At 34.9% G+C, this 25,676-nt stretch overlaps 1 protein-coding gene across 1 annotated transcript in view; it reads left to right on the forward strand.

The window, feature by feature from the left end:
* The window catches only part of LOC118738751 (kin of IRRE-like protein 2), a gene marked incomplete at its 3' end in the record, with an annotated part of 100,572 nt that overhangs the window by 59,782 nt on the left and 15,114 nt on the right, over positions 1 to 25,676 (forward strand). The window contains 6 exon segments of the mRNA XM_036469737.1: positions 4,884 to 5,121; positions 10,362 to 10,505; positions 14,199 to 14,393; positions 17,523 to 17,671; positions 19,703 to 19,814; positions 19,943 to 20,063. Of these exon segments, the coding sequence (XP_036325630.1) occupies positions 4,884 to 5,121; positions 10,362 to 10,505; positions 14,199 to 14,393; positions 17,523 to 17,671; positions 19,703 to 19,814; positions 19,943 to 20,063 (959 nt within the window).

The raw sequence follows: 25,676 nt of genomic DNA on the forward strand, positions 1-25,676 counted from the left end.
AAAAATTGCAAAAAAAAGTGTAAATTTGTTTCCTTTTTTCCATGTGAAATTTTTACTTAATTTCGATAATCGCACCGCTAAATTTCCATCGCCAAAATGCTCTAAATGAAAAGCAGTGGGGCCTAAAAGTATACAACATGGAAAAGTAACAGATGCAATGTGTATTCAGCAAAAGCTGCAAGTATAAGGGGAACCCAGCTAGATGCTGCATGTTGTTAGGCGCGCCTGCTTTTATTTTGGAGATCTTTGGCGATCGAAATAAGCGATGGCGGATTTCGGAATCCGGCTGCTGGTCTATAAAACACAAACACAATACAGAATCGTAATCTACGAATCAAAATTAAGTTTACTTGTTTTAGACGATTCTTTTTATAATTTCAAAACTTGAGATTTCCCCTACACACATTGCTGTGTCTCCATATAAAAAGTGGGCAAAAATAGAATAATGGACGGATTTGAGTAAAAATTGTGGAAGAGAAAAATCAACAGAATTTTTTAGCCGCTTGAAACTTGCACTTCTTCAGACTAGAATTGAATGTGCTACAAAACTGCATACCAGAATTTTTTCTAAAGATTCTGATTAAAAAGTTTGAAATTTGGGTGAAAAATTGCAAAATTTTTATAATTTTTATACAAAGTTTAAAATCTGAATTTATATGGTGTTTGTTGTATAGGCAGCTAGGCTTTTATAAAAAAATAATAAACATTAAATAAACAAAAGACAAATAGCCAAAACTGGTCAAAATATCGCACTCCTATTATTTTGTGGACAACTGTATATACGAACTGATAAGTTCAGATCTATGTATAGTGCGAGTGAATCAGATATGGGCAAACCTTCGGTACTACTTTCAAAACGTTCAACTTTGCTTGCTTTTTTCATTTTTTTTCAGAGCATACTCGAGCTCTTCGATGGAATAGTTTTTCAACAAATGCTCTACCCTTTGATTTTTTGTTCTCCGTGAAGCTTCGCAAAATTCTTCTTTAGAAGGTATTCCCCGTTCAGCACATTTATCCTTATTTCCATTGGAATCCGGAAGGGAAAGGAATGTCCAATTTAGCCATTTAGAATATGTTTTTTCAAAAGCGCTTCTTTTGCGGCCACTATAATTCTACTTATTTTTCATCTCACTATTAAAAAGTTTTATTTTTTGATTCAAAAGTGCTTTGTCGCATTTAGCGTGTATTAATTTGTCTTCAAAAAATGCAGATAATGCAGACACTCTATCTGGTGGACGAGTAGAAATCCAGATATCAGCTAAAATTGAGTTTTTTATAATTGAATTCATATTAATATTAGTTTTTTCACCATTTTACGCTTCACTACACAGCACAGAACACTACCGCGTGTGTCTACAGTAATAAACTTTACTATTTTTAAACTGTGGTAACTGTAATCAGTGAAATTTTTTTTTGCAAAAGTTTATTTTATAACCTTAAAATAAACGATTTTCTTCGAAAAGCGCAATGAGTCTGCAGACTTTTTTTTTATTTCAAAGAAAAATGCCCCTTCTTTCAAATAAAAGAATAAAAAAAAACATACTTTTACATATTTTTTTTTTATCCCTTTGTAAACTTAGGAATTTTTTAAATTTTCTGCAACAAATTTTAGGGTGTAGCAAATAGGCCATTCCAGCCAGGAAACTCAATATTTTTTAAAAAGCTCTATAGAGTGGTTTCCTTACAGATTTTCTAATTAGAAAAATTGTGTCTTAAGATAAAGTATGATAAATTGTATTTTTAGCAGTTTTTTTTTTAAAGACTCCAGCTAAAGGCATTTTCATAAAAGAAAAAATATATAAAAAACACACAACTTTAAGAGATTTTTGTGAGAACCTTATGAGATAAAAACAAAAACTAATTCCAGGACCTTAATCTAGGATAAATTTCCTTTCCAACGATACCAAACACGTTGACATACGTGACAACAATTTTTTTGATTTTTGCCCGCTCATACAGCACTGTGCTACAGTGCAATTCAAAGAATGTTATGTTATTCTTCTATTTCGCACTGGGTATTTTCGGATGTATGTATGTACATATACACATACTCAATTAGCCACCAAAAGGTAGCTATGCTGCATATAACTTATGTACAAAATAATACACATACACCTTCGTTCGTACTCACTCTGACGTGTCATTCACTGTGCCACACAATTTAACATGCAACCTGCAACACCACCGTTGCTCCATTGCATTTAACCAACTGTTGTAGCAGCTAATAAAATTACGCCCGGCCAATAAAAACGTTGACAGCTGCAACAACATAGTCGTACAAATCTTCCGATAGAAAGTGCAGATAGTAACAACAATAACAGCAGCAGCAGCAGCAGAAACATGAAAAGGCAATGATAATGTGCCGCAAAAGTATTCTGTTCATGTCGTCGTATTTGAACTTTTAGCCTGCAGCAAGTAATTGTAATTTAATTTCCAATTAGCAAACAAGCAACTAATTCGAAAATCCTTGCTGTCGCATGCACTTGCTACACAAGGCACGTTGCATACGTACAAAGAAATACGTATGTATGTATGTATGTTTGTAGTAGAGGTTTACGCCGACAGGCTTTGCGGCGGCGGCGTGTTCAACTTCAAAAAGAATCGGCGGCGGCGGCGACGCCGGCGCGTCTGGAAACGCCGGCGCTACTGCCCATAAGGTAGAGTCCAAAGAGCCATGAGGCTTCTAATCTCATCATGTCATCAGATTATAATTCTATTTAATTCATTCATTGAATTCAAATGTTGAGTGACTGCTGCTGATGGATGGGCGAACAGAAGAAAGTCTATATAGTATATACATTAGGTTTCCCATTGAAAATGATTTTTTTTGAAAATTTAAAGACCCTACCCCCTAATTTGATTCGTTTTTATGAGAAATATTATTGCCTATTTTTATAGATTTTTTAAAGGCCATTTAGAGGTCGCGGCCTGTCGATTTGGGTCAGAAAATACGATTTTCTAGATTCATGAGTTTTTGAGAGACTATTTTTTCTTGAATTTCAATGAATTTTTTAAATTTTGACCATCGATAATTTCCACAATTTGAAAATATGTAGTACTAAGGTACAAAAAAACGATTTTCGATGGGCACCCTAATATATATACATCTCTATGTACTCTAAAAATGCGTATGTACTATTTCAATTTAAAGAAATAAAAAAATTTAAAGGTTAAGTTATTGGGGTAATTTATGTCGCTATCAATAAAGTTTTGCAATAAGCTTTCAACCGTTATGTTAAATTACGGAGTTCTTACGAGTTTTTGCGGGTTATATATTGAAAATAAGGTTGGCCTACTTTTTTCCAAAAGTTTAACCCATCAACTCCCACCACAACGGGCCTTTTTGACCCACTGTTTGAAAAATGGCTTATAAATAGTTAAATTTCCAATAATATATTAAGTGCCAAATTTTTCTAAGGAGAACAGAATGTAATGCAAAATAATAGTAATTTTAACCAAAAGGGGGACTTCAACTCTGTAGAAAATATTGCTATGCGCGGGAGCAAAACCTTCCTGGGGTTTGACCACTGCTTAGGAAAAAAACTTTTCTACCCTATTCGACCCTAATTTAACTGTAATAAACGCTGTCGATCGAAAAACATGTTACCTATATATTTTTCTGAGTTACGCGTTTTTTTTAAATGTTCAGTGGCCCAAATTATGACAAAAAAACATCTTTTAAAAATGTAATTTTCATTTCGTAAAATAGTGCTTTTATACGAGTAGTATTTAGTTCCTTCAAACGATGTATTTCAATGTGCATACAACATGAAAATTTTGTACAAAATTCCCTAGGCGCCGAACGCCGCCGCCGCCGCCGCCGCGCCGATATTTTCGTAACTCGGCGGCGGCGCGTGAGAAATGACAAAAAACGGCGGCGGCGGCGGCGTGGCCCGGCGGCGTATACCTCTAGTTTGTAGGAAACTTGATGATACTCATACATACGTACATACATATTTGCTTGCGAATACAAGGAAATGACAGCCGCTGCAGATATATGTATATATGTATGTCGGTTTCGCAGTTGGCTGCAGTGGTTGCAATGTTTCCACTGTAAATGTATCTCACACGCAATGTCATTGATGCCACTCAAGGTGGCAATTTAAAAAGGATACATTGAGTCTTCCAAACTATTTTGGTATGAAGTGTACAGTGGCATTATACACTCTAAAAAGTGCATGTAAAACTACTACTGAAAAGTGTTTATTTTTCAACCAGTATCTGTGCAAATATACGCACAAGATGTTCAAAATTTAATTTTGAACATTAGTTGTTTAAAATGTACATTTACATATTAAATGTTTAAAATTACAAACATTTTGAAAGTAAAAATATATTTTTTAAAAGTAATAAATATTAAGTCCTCATATTTACTCAATTTTAAACACTTTGTGTGTAATTTTTCTCTACGTGACAAATTTGGTATGTAAAAGTAAACAGACAATGTTTAATTTTACACACGTTAGGAGAGGAAACCGGTTACCTTTTTATATGCGTAAATTTAAACAAACCTTTTTTTAGAGGAAATTTTAAACATTTTATGTGTAAACTGTGAAATCGTGCACAATCAATGTTTTTAAAACTCAAAAAACAAATTTGGAATTTGTTCTACGCCACACATATGATAAATAAAAGTAAATTTGCATTCATTAAGAGGGGAAACTGGTTACCCATCTTAATATGCGCAAATTTAAACAAAAATTTTTTAGAGCGTAGTGAAACTCAAGATGTTTCAACATTTTCTACTGCGCTTAAGCCCATGTTTCCAATACAAATGCGATTAATTAAACAAATTATTTTGCTATACATTTCTGCAACATTTAGTATTTTTTGTTTTCAAATTGGTTTTTGTTAAAAATGTTTCTCCCTTTCTTTCTTTACAGCCCGTAGGCATCTATGCCAAAAAATACGAATGGGCTGCCCGCCCTTCCAGCAACAACGGCGGTAGCCTGCATTTAGACTTACACCCGCCGCCAATGCAAATTGGTGGTGATTGTTCGCTTTGGATACGTTCAGCGACGCTGGACTTCGATGATGGCTTGTGGGAATGCCAAGTGACGGCGAGTGATTTCACAACACAGGATGCACTCACCAGTCAGCCAGTGCGATTGGTTGTCAGAGGTAAGATACAAGAAATGGAGAAGAAATAGCTACATACATAAAACTCATAAGCTATTGGCAAATATAAAAAAACAGTGCAATCTAGAAGATTTTACGTTATAAATTGCCCAATATTCAGAAATGATAGACTGCCTAAGGCAGAAAAATTACTGAAATGTCTCTTCGTTCTTGATACATTGTAAGTTAGTGCATTCGCAGTTGATCAGTGAGTAGAGTGAGTGAGTGAGACTATAAATAAAAGTTATTTTCAAATTTTTAATTCCGAAAGGTTTATTGAAAAATATTCCCAAGACTTTTTAAAGAAGCCATTATAATAGCCTGCCTTTTAAAACTCTGGCTTTTATTATTTTGAGCAAAAGAAACAGATTTTTTCTGCCTATTATTTTTACCTTTTTTGAACTGAGAATAACTGTTATATGTTTTGGATAATGTTTGCAAAAATAGCGCCCAGAAGTCTCGAAAATCCTTAAAATCTCCAAATAAACGGAAAAATCCTAAAATGGTCCGTAAATCCATAAGTAGCCCCCAAAATGCCGCAGTGGCACCGAAAATCGCGAAGTTTTCTTGAAAATCCCGAAATACTTGCGGAATCCCAAAATAGTCTTGAAAATCCCAAAGTAGTGCCGAAAATCCCGAAATATTCCAGAGAATCCTGACGTTGTCCCGAAACCACCAAAATAGTCAGTAGTACCCCGAAATACCCACCATAGTTTCGAAACAGACCCGAAATCTCGACACAGGCCCGATAATCTCGAAGTAGTTATGAAAATCCCTAAGAATTCCGCATCACCCCAAAATATAACACAAAGTTTACTGCAAAGTAACACAAATACTTAAACAGGCGAGCCATTAACGCATCCATAGAGAGTCCGTCACCACCTACCTCGACTCTCGACCTATGAATGCCGTAATAGGAGCCGAATCACCACCTGTAGAAGAGACGGAGCTGCAATTGCCAAGAGAGACCCGCGTTACCCTGGCTCAATTACGGTCGGGATACTGTAGCCGCCTCAACAGCTACCTGTCCAGACTCGACTCCAATATCCCCAATGAGTGCCCGGCATGTGGAGAATCCCCCCACAACACCAACCACCTCTTTACATGCCAGCTCAATCCGACTCAGCTAACACCCCTCTCCCTCTGGTCCGAACCCATTGAAACAGCTCGTTTCCTGGGCCTCCCGTTAGTTGAGCTTGACGAAAATGATTGAACGTAGACCCGAAAAAAGCGGGGCTTAGTAGTGCCGCTACAACAGTAACAACAAATACTTAAAAAATGGTCCAAAAAAACTTAGCCCTCAAGTATGTAAGTATTAAAATAATTTTTTTCTAGAAGCAATTTTGTCTACCGCTGGGAATTGGGTATTTTGAACCAATTAGTATCCTGATGGGTACGTTAAAGTAAATAATAAGTGAATCGATTATTTCAGAAATCCCGTCAAGTTCCAAAATAAACAAAAATGAGTAAATAATGGAATATTTTTCTTTGAAAGTAAGCGCTCCAATTAGTGCACAAACCCGCAAGAATTAATTTCTGCAAGGTTGTAGAATCTACAGCAATTAAAAGTGTTTACTGCATAAACTCGTCAATTGTTGTTGCTTATCGGCTTGCTGCAGTAAACTGTGTATATTTCTTTCCTTCGATGCTGTGAAATTTACATTAGGAGTATTCTCGATCCGTTGCATACTGTCTAGCATGGTGCATATACACTCTGTCAATAAAGTTTAGGTACAGCGAATTTTTTACAATACCGGCAACTATTTTTTAACATTTTATTTTTCGCTAATTTTTTTATAAAAATATAGTTCATTCTACAATAAAAAGCCCAAAAATCAGAGTTCTAAACCTTGTGCAAAAGTAAAGAAATTTCTGCAAAATTTCATTCACCATTCCACTTTCGGTTTACGCTCTCTAGAAAAAATTTAAGTCAAGACAATTAAAATATCAATAGAACGAAGATTAGCAGACTATCGAAAAACTCTAAGCCCGCTACTGAAAAACTTTAAGTGCAAACCTTAGTTGGTACATAATTTTAATTTAAAGTTTATGATTTTTGTTTTTCAATAGCTTCTCATTGTTTTTTAGAGTTTTTGTATTATTTTTTTAGTTTTTGTATGTTCTTCACGAAAAGGTAAAACTAAAAGAAAATAAGCATTCCTGTTTAATTCAAAGAGACTTTTATTTGCTTATAACCACAAAAACAGCGAATAATTTAAAGTAAAATTTAATTATAAAAAAAAAAGGTATACTAGTGAGCATTAGGGCGGATCGATTTGTATGGAACGCTTTTTTAGCCTTCTGTACCCCCAAAGGGCGAATTAAAAAAAAAAATTTAAAAAATTTGGCTCTTCTGCAAAGACTTCTCCCGCCATAGAACTTATGCTAAGAAAAGTATTCTAAAAGTCACTAAAAATATCGAGCCCTAACCGCCAAAAAGACGTAAACGACATTTGCTTCTAATTTTTATTTTTGATGCAGAAATGGATTTAGATGCTCTAGGAACATTTCTGCATCAAAAAGAAAATTTTGAAAAAAATTTCGCTTACGACTTTTTGGCGGTTAGGGCTCGATATGCTAATGTTCTATAGAAACTAAATCTAAATGCTTTATCATTTATAGTTATATTAACATTTGATACCTTCTTTATCAACCAAGTGTCTTTTTTAACGACCTTTCATAAGAACTGTTTTGAGAATGGGTCAAAAATACCCATTTAAGTAGGAGTTCATAATTTTAAGCCTTTGTCCGTGTTAAGGACCTTTTTTGAAAACCTGTTGTACTGTGTAATTATTTTGAATAAAAATGCCTCCAATCCCATCAAAAATTGCTGTTTTTCAGTTTTCTCTAAACCGCAATTTTTTCACTTGAAGGATTCCTGAAGCAATCGATCGATTCAATTGCAGTATACTGATGTCTGTCTCGAAAAAGGCAGAACATTCAAACTTTGATTTTTATCAATGTCTGGAAAATAAAAAAGTCAAAAGTTATCACCATGTTTTTTTTTTTGTAAAATGCATAACCGGCAAGGTCTCCAACATAGCCCGTGGAGCAGCTCATTTAAGCTTTGTATAGATTTTAATTGCAAGCGCACATATTTAGTAATAGCTCTTGCTGTCCTTCGCTACATACTTGAAGACCTCATATGTACACTGCCTCCTTAATTTTCAAACATGCTTTCTTAAACTTGTCATTTAAGTACATAAAGCGTACGTCTATGCAGCAAGCTAATTAAATTATGTTCCCGCATGTTGTCGCCCATTTTAACACCGACCAAACTAACCGAAGACATACCAAGGCGAAATGTTTAAAAAAGAAATGCAAAGAAAAAACAAACAAACAAAATGGATAGTGGTTACAGCTGAGGCCAATCTAACTAATTTGCTATCCTGTTGCTTTGGCTCAAGCTATGGCTGACCTCTTAAAACTTAATTAATTTTAAATCTTATCTAATTTTCCAACACGTTGGCTACAATTGCTGTGGCTTTCAAGTCATACATACATACATACATGCATACTACTATGTATATATAGTATGTGTGTGTATCTTCAGAATTTGCTTGCTTGAGTTTGTGTGCAAAATACTTCCGTTTCCGTTATAGCCGCTGAGTAGCGCTAGTGAGTAGTAGACTGCTGAACTCTCTGCTTAAGTTTGCGTATCAATGGCCTCAGGTGTACTGGAGCAGATGGTAATGCAACTAAAATAAAAAGCAAACTAGTTGACCTGCACTCAACAGTTGCTATGCTGCAGCTAAAGATGCAGCAAGGTGCTTGTATAAAACGCATTTACACACATCTTAATGAATGAGAGGTGCACACGCATAGATGTACATTAGACTGCACCACTCCCCATACAAAAAAAAAAATCGGTCCCTCGTCTCCATTGAAATTATAAAATCTATTATATTTTAAGACTTGCACCGAAATATTTTGGAAAAATATTAAGATTTACGTGAGCAGGACCCATTTCAAAAAAACCTCCAAAAATTTAGTTTTTTGGGAATAAAAAAAGTTTCTTAAAGAAATTAAACAAAAAAATCCCCAGAGACGACAAAACGGTTTAAGCTTGAAAAATTTGCATAAAAATATTTAAAAAAAAGAAATTTCAACGAAATCGTAGTAATGAGATTTTTATGCTGTTTTTCAACTTTTTTCAAAGACTGTTGTAAGAAATTCTTCAATAAATGGACCAAAACTATTTCGATTTTTAGAGATTCGATTTGAACGAGAAAGGTAGGATTAACGAGCGTAATTCCAAGTTGAATAAAGATGTGTTGGTATTTAAAAAAATAAAATAAAATGGGACGCGAATGAATCCTTTTACATACATATGTAAAGAAAAATAGTGGAAAAATACCTTTCCACTGATAGCTTATAAGTTTATTTAAATCGGAAAAGTTTTGGCCCAGTTATTCAGAGTTATTTCTTATTATTTCTTTAAAATTTCAAATGTTTCTGATTTTTTAAGCTTAGTCTGTTTTGTCAACTTCGGAGATTTTTTTAAAAAAATTCTTTAGGAAAATATTTTTATACATAAAAAACTCCATTTTTGGAAGTATTTTCAATACGGTGCAGCTCACGTAAATCTTAATATTTTTGCGAATTAATTTGAGGGACGTCTTCAAATGTAATAAATTTTGTGATCCCCTATGGAAAAACCGCAACTATTTTTGGTGATGCAGTCTAATTTACATACATGCATATGCATGTGCTTGCAGATGTGTACGAGTATGTACATATGTAGCTATTTAAGCGTAACTGTACCTGCCGCTGCTGACTTTCATCTCAACATACATACATACATACATATACACCTCGTACAATTAAGCCCTATCCGATTACGAACTTTGGTCAAAGTGCGATTTAACATTTACCTAGCTGTGTATGTGTTACCTTGAATTTAATTAAAGTGCATAAACCCGCATTACTCTGTATGTGTGTGTCGGTTCCCTGAGCTTGCTAACAAAGCCATACAAACTTCCTCTTCCTGCTTGCGGCAATGGTACATGACATTAATGCGACCACGCAATAGCAATCACCTACTAGTATAGCTGAACAGAGTAGAGTTACGAGCAGAGGCTGTGCTAGCGAAGCATTCATTACTTATACGCCCCTTCAGCCTTTTGTATGTATCTATGTCTGCCTAATAATTTGTGTTTCATTTGCTTTGGTGTTTGTGCAGCAGCTCAATTAATTTGCACATCTTTCTAATTACAAATATACTTTTCTCACTTATTTCGCAGTTGTGCCACAACGTCCACGCCTGGAGTATGAGGGTGCACATGTGCCGCCCGGTCATAATATAACCATAGAGTCAGGCGCACTGGCGACCGTTAAATGTGTATCGCACTATGGCAATCCGCCGGCGACGCTCAAATGGTATCTTGGTAAGTAAAGAACATTAATGAAAGAAATTCGATCAAAATTCTGTTGCCCAACAATTTACGGAAAATTCGAGATTTTATCGCTCTTAGTGCAGTGTTGGAAAAAATAATCGATATAAACCTTAGTTCCTCTGTTTGATAATTTGCATTTTGTTTTGAAAAATCGATATGTGAACCGAAGACAACATTGAAGAATTGAAATATATGAGTATATAAGGCAATAATTTTATTCAAAAAATTGGTTCAAGAAGATAGACAAAAAAAATCGATTAAAAAAATGCAGAAAAAACTATTGTCTTTGAAGATATTTCTAAAAGTCACTTTTACAAGGCATTTTTCACACAAAAAAAAAATAAATAAAATTAATTTGCATGTTGTTTTCAATGTTGAACCATGACCATCTGGAAACTAACAAATTGTGGACAGCATACCTGCTGGAAAAACTACTAGTTGTGAACTTTTCAGTCCAACTAGTTCGCGTTTTATTCTTTTTCAATGTTGGCGATTGGTTTTTTTAGCATGGCGATGCCTTAGGAGATGTCAATTGTCCGCTCTTGCATCAGCACGCTACCAGTAGAAATCCTAGTAACATCATACCAGTTGACGGGATAGACTGCCAATTTACCCCCCCGTGAAAAGCGTAAGTGTGCCATTTTCTCGCGGCGCTGCAACAGTGGCAATGGCCGACAAACCAAAGCTCTGGCGCGCCATTCCAGAGATCCGAGTTCGAATCTGTGACAAAACATTTTTTTTTTGTATTTTATTTTATTTATTTTTTTTCATTATTATAATTTTTTCTATTTTGTCTCTTGTAATTTTTAAATTCTATTGTTTTCAAAAGAAAAAAAACTGGTTCATCTAATTTTTTTTATTTAGGGCTTTTTTTCCAAATAAAATTAAATTTACAATTTTTACTTTTTAATTAAATTGTTGAAATAACTTACTTACTATTTTTAATCACCCCCAAGCGGACTCGAATCTTAGATCTCAGAACCAGAATCGGTAGCCTTCACTCGACGTGGCAGCCAACATTTGTGAGGAAAGCAATTAACTGCATTTTAGTTTTGGTTTTGGCAGTTCAAAGACAGATGTCGCTGATCGCCTAAGTTATTCGAAATGGCAGGCCATCGCTTTAGCATATATTAGGTAATGAACTGGTATTTTTACTGGCTGGTTTGACATTTCACTGCGCAGAACTGGTATAATTATAGTCCACGACAAACTGGTATGACTTCCCCATTGAATACCAGTTTTCTAACTAGAATTTCTACCAACTAGTTTACTTTTTTCTACGCGGAACTGGTATAATTCTAGTTCGTAAAGAACTAGTATGACTTCTATGCTTAAAAAATAGTTCAGTACCTGAAATTTGTGCATACTAGTTCAGCTTTTCACTGCAGAGATCGTTGCGAACTCAGATACAGCCGGACATGCAAATGTTTGGTTTAAATGAACCGCACAGCACGTGATTAGTGCATTTGTATATGAAGTCACCGCTGTGTATGCTTGGTATAACCTGCATAAAAAATTATCAATTGATAAAAACTAACCAACTTATAGTTGGCTTTTTTTGTGAGATTTCGATAAATAACTAAATTTTAATGAGCTACGACAAAACTAACTTCAAGTGAGTTGTAAAGTCGGGCAGGTGTCATGCAGACATTACCGGCAGTTTGTTTTCTCTAAACAAGCTTCTATTTAAATATCCTCATACAAAACTTACATAGAATAAATTTTTTTCTAGACTTCGCGCATGCTTTCTTGAATTCAGGGTCGAATATTTATATTACCATTTTAATGTTATGTCTGGTGGAATTCAAGTAGGGGACGCCCTACAAAAGAACACTTAAAAAAATAAACAAATATGTAATGTTAAATAAAGTAAATAAACGAAAATGCAAAAGAATTTAAAAAATCATTTTCATTTATATTTTATGTCCAAAAGTAATTAGGAAAGCAGTTCCCACCTTTTTGCGGCCATCGCCCTTCAAAAGTAGCTAGTTACGGCCGAAGGAGATAAGTAATAACCAGGGTTGGGATCTTAAGGCACTAAAAACTTGAAAAAAGGCCAAATGCGCTTTCAAAAAAGACAAAAAAGGCAGTTATTTTTAAATTTTGTTATATACATACCTTTAGTACAATGTAAATATATGTATGTCTAATTAAGTATATAAGAAAATACATATAGCGGTCAATAAATTATAGCCGCACCACTTTTTGCTAAGTTTTAACATATTATTTTTGTTGTTATTTAAATTTGGTTATTTTAAAAAAAAAAAATAGTTAATTCTTTAACACAACCCGTGTAAATCCAGGTTTAAAACTTTTTGCAATAATCAAAAACTTTCGTAAAAATTCCACATTTAAATTCAGTGTCACACGATTGATACTTTTGTACAGATTTGTACATGCGGGCTGTTGGTACAAAATAAAAAAAAAAATTGGGAAGACAATTGTTTTGTAGTCAAACGGTTGGTGCAATACATCGTACTTCTACGAATAGATAAATATTAAAAATGCAAAACATGCAGAAAAGGCAATATAGGTAAAAAAGGCAAAATAAAAATTTTCATTTTTAATCAAGGAGGACATGAAACGTGTGATTATTAAATTTGTTTACAGATACGACTAGGCAGAGAGAATATGCAAATGCCTTAAAATCCTAACCCGGGCAATAATTAAAAAGGTAGAACTAGTAGACTGCTCGGTAGTTATAAGTAGCTATAAACTAGCTCCGTTTCCTGCAGGGCACTTACACGTATATATACTCAAAAACGCTAAATTTTGGTATGAAAGTATTGAGGCGCATTCTTTTTGTCGTACGAATCGAAAATCATAAAATGTTACTATCATTTTCTATACAAAAATTTCAAATTTTCGATACGAAAACAAGAGTATGCCTCATTAAATATTTTTAAATATGAAAATTTTTAAACGATAACAAAATAAAAAATATTCATTTTTGTTATGCGTTATTTCACTCAGCGTAGAACGTTATTTGAATTGATTATGTGTTTCTATTATTTTTACCAACACTGTTTACGAGTATTTCCCATCATACACTAAGCAGTCCCATTTTTGTTATAATGATAACGGTAGTTTTTTGTTATCTTCATTATTAAGTTGTGGCAGCCATCAACTCACGCAAATTCACTAATTTTCCACTAAGCTGCAAGTTGACCTATATGCCATTTCATTTACTTTTTGCACTGCATATGTATATACGTAAAGTAAATATAATCCTTCAGCAAATGCCCATCAACCAGCCGCTATCAGTCCTATATGTACATATGTAGATACTACGCTCACTATGTAACATTTCCCACTATAGCAATAATGTTCATGCCGCTCTTGTTTAATCCTTACATAACTGCATACATACATACATATACTTTACCATTTACATTTACTCACACAATTATGCTTTCGTAGCAGTTTTTTATGACATTTCTGTTTTTTTTTCCTTTTTTGTGTTCATAGGACCTTTTTCTCCTTTTTTTATCTTATCGCCTTAACACCCGCATAATTATCTGCTTACTTTAATTAATTATTTATTTAACCGCAACTATTCATGACAGACGTGCGGATACATACAGATTTATATATTTTTTAACACACTCACCTCTCTTTTTTTACTGTTACTTATTAACGTTAATAGTTTTTTTTTTTTTAATTACTACCTTTTTTGTATTTAAGGTGACCAAGAGATTCAACCCATTCATCCGCAAATCAACAACACTGAAGCGGATAATCCTCGCACCTGGTCGGCAACATCTGTAGTGCAGGTGACAGCTATGCGTGAACGTCATGGTGATATTTTACGTTGCTTGGCCTTTCATGAGTCCTATACGGCAAAATCGGTGCCGGTGGAGGCGCGTATGGATGTTAAATGTAAGTACATACATACATAAATACTTTAAGCAAATGTGAATACTCCTATAATCGTATGAAAAACTGTGAACGTTTGAGAGGGATTTAATGACAAACACGAAGCACACAGGATATATATATATTTTTTTTTTTTTTATTTGGTGTTAAAATTTATTTTAATGTTATGTGTACTAACTACTGTCTTTTACAATTTTACGAAATCTGAAAATGCGCATTGTTAAACTCACTGGCACATAGTCATAGTCATACGTTTAAACTCATTCCTGTTGAAATAAAGTTTTAAGTTTAGAATCAATCATATACATCTTAGAAACAGATTTTTGTTAAGATAAGAGAGAGAACAGAGCTATCCATATGAAGAGAAAAAATCAACTCTGCAATATAGAAAAAATTTTTATTTTTATTAAAACAAATATGGTTTGCAATCGCTCAAGGTTCAATCGTTCAATCCTTTTTTCAACTTCCCTATGACTACGGGCCACTATGTACGAAACTTAGATTAAATTAATTGGACAATTCTGACAACTATCCCGAAAGCTCTTTTCTGCCTCTCAAAAGACTAATTGAAAGATATGTATTCAGCTTGTATTTCAGCAATAAGTTTTCTTAAAATTTAATTTAAAAAAATACTATTTAAAAACAACAAAAACTGAAATCTTAAAGAAAATTTTATTAAAAAAAAAAAATAAGAAAAAATAAATAAATTAACTTTCTAAGTATTATATGAAATTAAAAAAAGAGTGTTCTCTTTGAAACTATAAAATCACAAAAATTTAAGAAAAAAAATTTATTTAATTTTAATAAATTTAAAAACAATTAAAACGAAAAAATAAAAACATGAGTTTCTAAAAATTGCAAAAAATGGAATAAATATCAAACTAAAAAAAAAGAAAATTTACATATGTTCCAGAAATTAAATTTAAAAAAAATAATCTTTTTTAACATTAACATCTAGAAATTAAATTAAAAAGAAAAAACTTTAAACTTAAAAAAATCATAAAAAAAGTATTTTTTAGCAAAAAACAACCGATTGCAATGCTCGTTCTATAAAAATTTTGGAATACCGTTAGATTTTTAATTATGCAATGATTGGGTAACTTTTGAAGAACCACCTCTTCGATAAGAAAAAAGTATTATCGAAAAATTGTTTTTTTTTTTTAAGTAGGTTAATAAGTTTCTAAAAATACAATGAAATTGAAAAATATATTTTTTTTTTCTTCTGAAAAAAAAATAACATCTAAAAATTAAAGGAAAATTAAATTTAAAAAAAAAAATTCTTTGCTCATTTGGCCATTGCGACATTTGGAGCAGCACGAGCAAAATGATATGCGTACATCTCCATTTAAAACATGCAAAAGTGCTTATGTCAAAAAAGCTGTAAAGCTGACTAAAATCATTAAACTTTTGGTAAGGAATTATGTCGCTTATTCCAGGAGAACTATTTAAAAAAAAAAATTATATCCGATAGTTGTATCACAGAAAAGTTTTAAAAAGGCGAAACCTAAGTTCAGCCTCAAAAAACAAAGCAAGTCATTTTTAAACAAAAAACAAAACCGACTTCAATTTTCATATAAAAATTACAGAGTACCGTTAGTTTTTTCATGATCAACTAATCGGATCTAAACCAAATTAGTATGGCACCACCTCTTTGCTTTAAGAAAAGAATTATGGAAATCGGTTGTCGTGGTGCAAAGCTGTGAGGTAGCATTCTTAAAATAAAAAAAAAAATATATCGACAAATTGATAACCTCCCCCATTTTTGAAGTCGGTGAAAAAATTTCTCAAAATTACCCTGCAAAATTTACTTTAGACTCAAGAATGTGCCGCGAACTTTTTTTGTTTGCTTATAAGGTGGTACGCTCTAATGTTCTGCTATAAACTTTAATGAAAATCACCGTTTTGGTTGCACCTTTATTTCATTTTACAGGATTCTTTTTCAATTATTTAACTTCCTCTTCCGCAATTTTTCCTTGTTTTATTTTTTATTTATTTTATTGCTCTTTTATTTAGTTGATTTGTGTCATTGGTTTGTCAAATTAATTACATTTCCTAACCGCAAATCAATGCAATACATTTCAATTTACAATAATTCGCGTAAATGCCACAACTTAAATACGACCGACTTTTATTTATTTTGTGTGACGCTTTTGTTTTCGTAGAAATTCAATTAAATTAATTTTTCGTTTCACTGTTCTATTCGCTACGCCTAACATTTTTGTGCGCTCTAAATATGGTTACACTAAAGCATGCAAGCCTACACAACTCATTTTCGACTACGCTGACCGCTTACCAACCACATCAGTCACTCTAAGCCACGTAGTAAGCCACAAATCAGCAAAAGCTTACCGAACACTGCCCCAAGTATAATTATAACAAATACATTTGCAAACATATAAAATGCTGTATGATGCATGTGTGTGTGTGTGTGTGTGTGTGTGCGTAGCGTTAACACATTTGTACTTTTATGTTGCACCTTTTTCCACAAACAACTTTAATATATTTGTTTGCCAAGAGCCAGGTTGTTCGCCGGCTAGCCAGTCAGTCGACTATTTGACTATGCTAGGCTGCCAATATTTCAATTTGGCAGTCAGCCAAAAAGCCAAATTCCATCAGTTTCCATATACATACCTACCTTGCAGTAGTACCTTCTACTCGTACGTTTTTGAAAGCTCTGTGTTTACCTTGTTTTGATTTCAATACCGCCAACACGAACGCCGCCAACAGTACAGCCACCGCCGCGGCCACAGCGAAAATCAATTAAATTAACTGCGAATTTTCACATTTCCGCGCTTTCGCTCACCCTCACCGCCATGTGGTATAGTCAACATTTATTTTCCGTCTGTGGACATACATACATTTTCGTGTCTACGCCGCATTTTGTCTACACTTTTCGCTTTCTTTTTTTGTTATTTTGTTTTGTATTTTCTTTGAATATTCAATTTATGGTTTATTTCTTTTGTTGTTTTGCTTGCTGTTGCGCCAACTTTTACTGTTATTGCTACAATTGTAATGCTTCCGCTATGCTGTGGCATTGTTTTTGTTATTATATAGTTTTTTATTGTTGTTGCTGTATACTCCTATCAAAATGTATTCTTACCTATCCCCCTCGTCTGTCTATCTTTTCTCCAGATGCGCCAACGATCCGTCTAATTGGCTCACCGGAAATCGACTTGGAGGAGGATAAGGATGCGCTTATCCTGCGTTGCGTCGCCGATGCCAATCCACCGGCAAGCATCGTTTGGCGACGCGCCGGACGCTCGGAAATTGCCAGTTTGCAGGTGAGTACAACTTTAAATAAAACAAAAGCATGAAATAGCTTGCAATAAAAGCTAAATAGTTGGGGCTGCAGTGTAGGTACATACATACCATGGAAAATCTACCAGATAGCTTATGTTCCAATTGACAAGGGAGAAATTTTGTTATGATTTTAGTGGCACATTGCTAAGGAAAATTGGTTAAAAGAGAAACAAAAAAAGTGTGCCCAGCAGATGAAGGTGGACAAAAACATAAATTTTTGGAGATATTTTATTTTATGATTTACTTAAATGGCCCCCATCGAGGTTGCGTTTGATGTTTGATTTGAATCAAAAGTAGATAGCGGATTCTATTGGTCTTCATCTTGTGCAACTTTTTATGATTTAGCATGGATATTATTATTATTATTACGCCGGGTACACTCGCGCTGCGACCTAAAAAGATCTAAGTATTGTGCTAAACCCTCATTGTAAACACTCCAACCTTAGGCTATTTAAGAATTTAAGCCCATTCCAAATTTTGTTTCAGGTCACGTCAGGTTGAAGATCAAGTGGGGAAAAATTCATTGAATAAACCTGAAAATTTAATACAATTCTTCTGAATTTGACCTTGAGATCACCTTGGCATGACCTCTAGATGACTTTGAAGAATCAAGGGACCCCCATATTCGGATTCAGTGACAAAAACAACCTATGGTTATGAATTTTTATTTTTGTTGAATACATTTTTTTATCCTATTTGACCCTCAAATAACTTCGAACCTGATGTTACGGAGGTTAAGGGACCTTGAATTCGGTTTCAGCGGGTCTAAAACCCTACATATAGGAATTTTCAAGCTTAATCAATGAATTATTCTCTATACGACCTTTAAATGACCTCAAACCTGACGTGATGAGGGCTAACAGATCTCGGTTTCGCATTAAGGGCGTCGAATAACATAGGGCTAAAGAAGTTTGGTTCAATGCGAAGAATATTCCCTAAGTGTATCACTCTGCAATACATGATATGTCAGCATTCCCACAAAACCTACAGTCCGCCTCTACAGAAAGGCCCATTTATTTAAATGGTACCATAACTTGCAGTAACAGGTAGCCTGTAGAGAGTTCTAAGACCCTCCCGACTAAGTTCAAGGAGTCATTCAGAGCTTCGTGTGGAAGGAATACCAATTTCTTTGACTATCTCATTCCCTTTCACTTCGGCCAGTGGGCAGCACTCTGATGTTTTTCCTAAGTCGTAAATAGTTATGCAGTGTAAGCCCTGGCTGTACCGCAGGAAGGCTCAAGACCACGAGCTCCACTTTTTGCGAGGTAGACAGCTCTTCATGTCCAGGCACCCAAAACAGCGTCCCTCTATTGTGAACTCCTAGGCGATTCAAGGCGAGTGAACTATGTCCTAGATGGCCCTGAACAGGTCCCGAAATGAACCCCACCTAGTCCCTATTTCCGAAGTGGTCTTCAAATAGCCCTGAACTACTCCAGAAATTTTCATTTGTGCGCACGAGAAGCAATTGCGGATTTTCTGCTAGGTTAGACAAGAAGCAGTTAAACATTTTCTGCTGGGTTGATGCAAATTTTATGCATACCGAGAACTAAGATGTTTACACATAAACAAAAATCGGTAGCTTAGAGTGAAAAGTTGCCAAGTCCCATTTTAAAAATTATACAAGAGAAAGAAAAACTTCTTATAGTCATTTTCTTAAAGTATTTCGCAAAATTTTGAATACAACATTTTGCCTGTTTAAAGAAATGAAAAACTCCACAGGAATCAGAGGGATTTGTGCTTTATAAAAAGGTTTCGCACTATTTTGGCCTTATCGGCCATTTTCAATTTCTCAAGTCCCTGCATCAAACTATGAGTTTTCATAAAAAGTGGAATGAGCAACTTTTCACTCTAAGCTAGGGACATACCCATAGCACTGATGGTTACAATATATATACCCACGATTTGTTCTTGACTAGTTTTTAAGTATTCTTTATTCACTTTCGATACTTCTTTCAGTAGTTGTTCCATTAAACTCCTTTAATTTTAAATTTGTTTTTTTCTCACATTTCCAGGAAACCCTGCAACTACGTCCTGTGGGCCGTCGGGATGCCGGTCTCTACACATGCCAAGCACAAAATTCTGTAGGCACCTCAGAGCAACTCTCCGTGCAGTTGGACGTTAAATGTAAGTTGACTCCTTAAGCAGATATATTTTAAACATTCAAGGTTGTCTGATTTTTCCATTGCATCAATCACTCACTTACCAGCACATATTTTTGCCACTTTTCATTCTGCATTTCTATCAACTTGCAGATCCACCGAAAATTGTCTCAGCCGGTCCAGATCGGCTTACTACAGCGCCACTTTTCAGTCCAGCCGCATTTGAATGTGTCGCCGAAGGCAATCCAATGCCGAACTACAAATGGGTGCAAAGGTAAGTGCATCAGGGCGAACTGAGTAGGAGAGGTAGTCAAATCACACACACACACACACACACAGGACACCATGGATGTATATGGTTGTAGTAATTGAGTTTGTAAAGCAGCATATACACACCGAAGCTAGCGGCTTAATCCGCTTTCTATCGGCAGCGGTTGCCAATGTTGTTATGTACTTATAATCTGCGGACCAACATCGCACCTCTCCACCTGAGATAGACAGCCAGACAGACAATCCTTTCCTATGCCATCTCAAAGGTATTTTTCAATTTTCGCTTTCCGCTGCGTCAACTTTTAACAGCATCATGCGCACTCATCCAGTTGAGGCCAATTTCATATTTCCATTGCCTTTGGCATCACTCAATCTCAATGCCGCGTCTGACGTGCAATCCATGGCGAAACGGTGCTAGCTAGCAACTCCAACGCCGCAAGCGACCACAAGTTGTGCTTACGAGCCCACAGTCGGCTCAGCGCATACCGGCCCGACGCCTACCACTCACACACCTGTCTACGCATTGCAGTGAATTGCAAGTTTTCAATTTAAATTTGGTTCAAGCCACACCGCGCCTCCCACCTCTCCTAATTTTACACGTCGATAGTTGCGAGCTGTGTCGAATACTTCATCGCTTTTTTGCTAATTTTTTCTCGGCGATTTTTCGTGCTGTTTGAATGCTGCGACAGCCTCAGGGTGTCTCCGCTCACAGCAGCAACACTATCCGCCTCGTTAGTTGCGGCACATTTGGCGGCTAGCAAAATCGCTTGCCAATTTGAGTTACGGTTATGCTGGGTGATTGTGAGTTATCTGCTGGCGATTTAGGCTGGTATGTACATATGCGAGCTGGTATAGTGCTTTGAGTGGTTGTGTGTGCAGTTAGTGGTTGATTTAAATAGCAAATATCAGGATGTTGGAAATAGTCTATCCTTTTAGGAGTATTTTATTTAAAGAGGCAATTTAAAAACCCTACATCAATTTTCTTTCCGTCACTTTTACTTAGTTTAGATAAGGTACTTGTTCTGTTTTTATATCTAGTTTTTATATTTAAGCTTTTAAAAAACAAATCTTACGATCCTCTCAATAAAGTTAATGGTATTTTCTTGTCCTTCTATTATTTTCAAATTTCAGATCCTTATTACTAGTCAAATTAACTTTGACATCCCACTTCAATTTCCTATTTCTATTTCCCCTCTATCTCTACGTATTTCCCCCCCTATACAATTTCGCCTCTCATTGCAAACTCCTCCCATCCAAATAGTGCCTTCCCTCTTAGTTATTATTCCGCAGCGACTGCCAATTTTCTCTTATTAAATATTACTCATACGCCATGTGGCCCAAATATCTGCTTAAGTGGCATACTTAACAAGAGACGCTTCCTTTAAATTCTTCATCAACACAATTAAAATGTAATTTTTCTATCACATTCCACTTGTAAATACATATATTCTACTTATTTCACTTTAATAGCCAGCTTTGTCGTATGTCTCATTGCTGTGGCCTGTCAGATTAACTCAGCAATTTAAGCTGTCACTGTCGGTTATTTAACTGTAACTGGCATTTGCGGATGCAATTAAAAATTTATACACAAAAATATCTATCTTCCTTAAGATTATATGGACTCGCATACATACATCCTTTTTGTATCATTTTATCTGCATGCATACATACATATACAACTATATTACATATACAAATGTATAGCGACATGTGCGCGCATGTAAATGCCTACTTAAGTAAATATTTGTACGAAAATGAGTGCGATTAAAAACGTTTGACATTTTAAGGCAAAACAGGCATACTCACACACACACATACATAGATGTGCCATACGCACGCAAATGAAGAACGTACATATATTTTATATACTCGCCAGCCACATTTCCGCAACGTGCTTCCGCTTCCTGTTGGCGGTTTTGCACGCAGACAACTTCGACTGCACTCTGCTTTCTATTTGTTTTGATTAACATGCTGTGAAATATATATATCTGCATAAATATATAATTTTACAACTTCGCCAGAATTGTCTTTATTTTTTTATCTGAGAAAATATGGCCTGTTACTTCAATTGTTTACGATTATTTGTACGTTTGTCGCCGCAAGCATCATGTTTGCCATTGTTGCGGCACGTTTTTTAATTAGCCAAGTCAGGAAGTTCGCTGGCAACACTGTACAAATAAATGTGCACGGATATGAGCCACTGATTGTTGTAATTTACAAATAGCAGAGCAAAACCGCTTCCAAGGAAAATTGTGCAGGCAGAAATATGTATGCGTGCTCACACACGTAAAAAAGATAAGATAATTTGTAGCAGGAAGCAAATGAGATAAACGAATAGTCGCAGAATTTTAAAATAGTAGAAGCTAAGAACTTATAAAATCTTTTCATTTTGCGAGAAACTTATGAAAAGAAGCTTCTAATCAATCTCCGAAAGTGCAGAAAATTCCGAAAAATCTCCAAAAATTCCAAAATATCCCTAAACATAAAGCAAGAAGAATCCAGAGAAGCCTTGAAAATACGAAAAAGTACGTAGTACTCAGTAAATACTCAATAAAATATTAACTCGCAGAAGTACCGAAAATCCCGTAAAATTTCATGAAAGTTCCAAAATATACCAAAAAATAAAGCACTAGGGATCCAAAGAAACCTCGAACAAATAATTTTTAAGCAAAAAATATTACTGACTTCAATTCCCATACAAAAATTTAAGAGTATCGTTAATTGCCTCAATTCAATGATCGGAACTAAACCAAATTAGTATGGGACCACCTATGAGGTGTCACCTTTCCCTTTAAAACATTAGAGAAATCGGTTAACGTGGCCCAAAGCTATGCAGTTACATAAATAAAAAAAAAGTAAAAATATTGATCCTCCCTTTTTTGAAGTCGGTTAAAAAGTACCGAAAATTACTAAATGTTCACTAAATACCTAATCCCAAAAACTCCAAACTTTACAAAAAAAATCTCGAAAAGTTCTGAAAGAATTCGAACAATCCCGCATATAAAAGTATTTAAAAAATCCCAAACCATAAACACCGGGAATACCGAAAGTTCTCAAAGAATCCTAAGAGATACCACTTTTTATTAATATACGAAAACCAAAACACGAAGAGTCCCGGAACGATCTGAAAAAATCCAGGATATGTCCCGAAGAAATCCCAAACAGTGAACAAAATCACGAAAAGTAAACACCTAAAGTATCGTTCACTCAAAATCGGTACGCGTTCCAGCAATTTCTGTGCAGCAATTGTTGGAATGTATTAAAAAGTTGTAATGCCGATCGTTAGACAATAGATCTACCATTATGAGGTTTGAATTTCATAGTACCGGCTTTTTATTTGACAGTTTTATTCGCGTTGGAAGTTGCTGCTGAAAAAATAATGTTGAACAAATTCGTTGAAAAACACGCCATTTTCGACATCAAAAATCAAATGAAAATTAAATATACCAAACACTTATAATTATCCTCCAAAAATCAATGAACAGATTCCTTCTGCTTAAACTAACGGGGTGAGCTAATCATTAAAAGACATCATTTCGCACCAGCTTAAGGATAAGGCTCTTTACCTGAATTAGGAAAAAAAACGGCTTATCAGAAGAAGATCGTGTGAGAGAATTGGAAAACAGTTATCCACAGTTCAGCGAATGCAAGCTATGGCAAGACTTAAACCTTATCGAGTTATAATATATAAAATTCTGTTAGATTAAATAAATTTTATTTTATAACAAAAACCGCACCCGTTTACATTACCCCAATGTTGAATCGAGGCAGTCTCATTAAAACTCGATCAGACTTCACAATGGGTCATATGACCCCAGAAATATGCTGGAAGGAGCGCTTGCACAAAGTGTTATTTCAATATATCATTTACTTTGGACCTTTTTGTAAAGTGTTGGTGGGATTTATGAAAACTAATTATTCACAGGTAACTTTAAATCGGTTTGAAGCCAATGATGTGAATTAAGTTCGGCAAGTTATCAATTTTCGAATATGACCTATTTAAGTCAAATCGAAAAATACATGGTATTTATTTAAAACAAAATTAGTAGAGATGTGCGAGCCGTGGAAAAACATAAACTAAAGATAGTTTAGTAGAGCAAGTTGACTACACAAGTCTCTAGAACGGGTGTTCAGAAATTTTTTTTATTATTATCAAAGAAATTGTCTCTTATTTATTTATCCAAGCAAAATATGAAACTCTCGCTAGCATGTATCTTTAACGGAATGTTTTCTCTTTATTCTTACATATTAAATATTATTTTCTGAAAACCTATTAAAGAGATATAACCCATTTCATGCGTGCCGATTTTGAGTGAACGATGCTTTAGTACATCCAAGTGGCTTCTGGTATTACTCCCAATACACATAGTTGTACAACTGGGACCGTTGCGATACCAAAAAGATCTCGAATGCCTCACTCATTTTTCAAACACTTCGTGGATTTCATGGAGTCACCCAAACTTAACAGTTGCTGCATTTTCAACTTTTTCTGGTGCGTTTACATCGTTTAGAAAGCCTGTAATCAAAAGTTGATGCCGAATTTCGCAAAAGCCAGGTCGTTCACACAATAAATGGCTTTCGGTTTCAGGTTCTGCTTCATCAAACGACTTGATACAAAAGGCGTGGCAGAGTGCTGTTAATCATTCTGCGTGGCTCTCTAAATTTAACAAGGTATGCTTTTGCCATTTTCTCATGTCCCACTTTAACCAAATCAACTTGGCTGTGTTGCAGACAAAGAGTATCTCTTTAGGGCATAACTTCATGAGCTATCAAAATATAAGCGTAGTGTAGAGTCTTTCAGGCAGCAGACAGTGGAGCGGAAGTACCCTTTCTTGCAAGTTCTTATGGTTTCTCGCTTCCTGTTAGGCTACAATATACTTCTACTAATACCAGAAGCATAGCTCTCCCATAACTTTAAGGGACTTGCGGCACTTCGGAAGTGTTTCTGAATCGTTTGTATCGGAATCAAGTGTCTTTGTGTCAGGCGGACTATGTATCTGCAGCTTATTCTATGTATCCGTAAATTTGGCCCGAAGGACGCTACAGTGATCTTAGGAGGTAAACTACGCCGTCTACCAGAGTTTATCAGAGTATACTCCTCCGCCTACTCTGTTATCTAGCTTGGACGCACTAGTATTTATTCTCATTTCCCGAGAAACCCTTTGTTCAAAATTCTCTGCTTGATATTTTTGTGTGATACAATTTACTATTGGTATAGCACTTGTTTGTTACTTCATTTTTAACCGACTTCCAAAAAAGGAGGAGGTTATCAGTTCATCGGAATATTTTTTTTTTTTTTTTTTTTTTTTTTTTTTTTACCCCATAAGTTTGGACCCCGTGAACCGATTTCGATAATTCTTTTTGCATCGAAAAGGTAGTGTCTCAGAGGTGGTCCCATACTAATCTGGTTAAGATCCGATCATGAGATATATATATATATATTTTTTTTTATATGAGAGTTGAAGTCGGTTTTTTTTTTGCTAAAAATTATTAATACCATGCTTACGTAGATAAGTTGAAATTGGTTTCTTTTGCGATAATATTACAATTAGAAACAACAGCCTGCGACAACAACACCCACACTATGTATTGTGTGAGAAAAATTAAACAAAAAAAA

The sequence above is a fragment of the Rhagoletis pomonella genome, unplaced genomic scaffold (genome assembly GCF_013731165.1).
Source record: "Rhagoletis pomonella isolate Grant_MI unplaced genomic scaffold, Rhpom_1.0 Rhpom_scaffold_00001, whole genome shotgun sequence".
NCBI lineage: Eukaryota > Metazoa > Arthropoda > Insecta > Diptera > Tephritidae > Rhagoletis > Rhagoletis pomonella.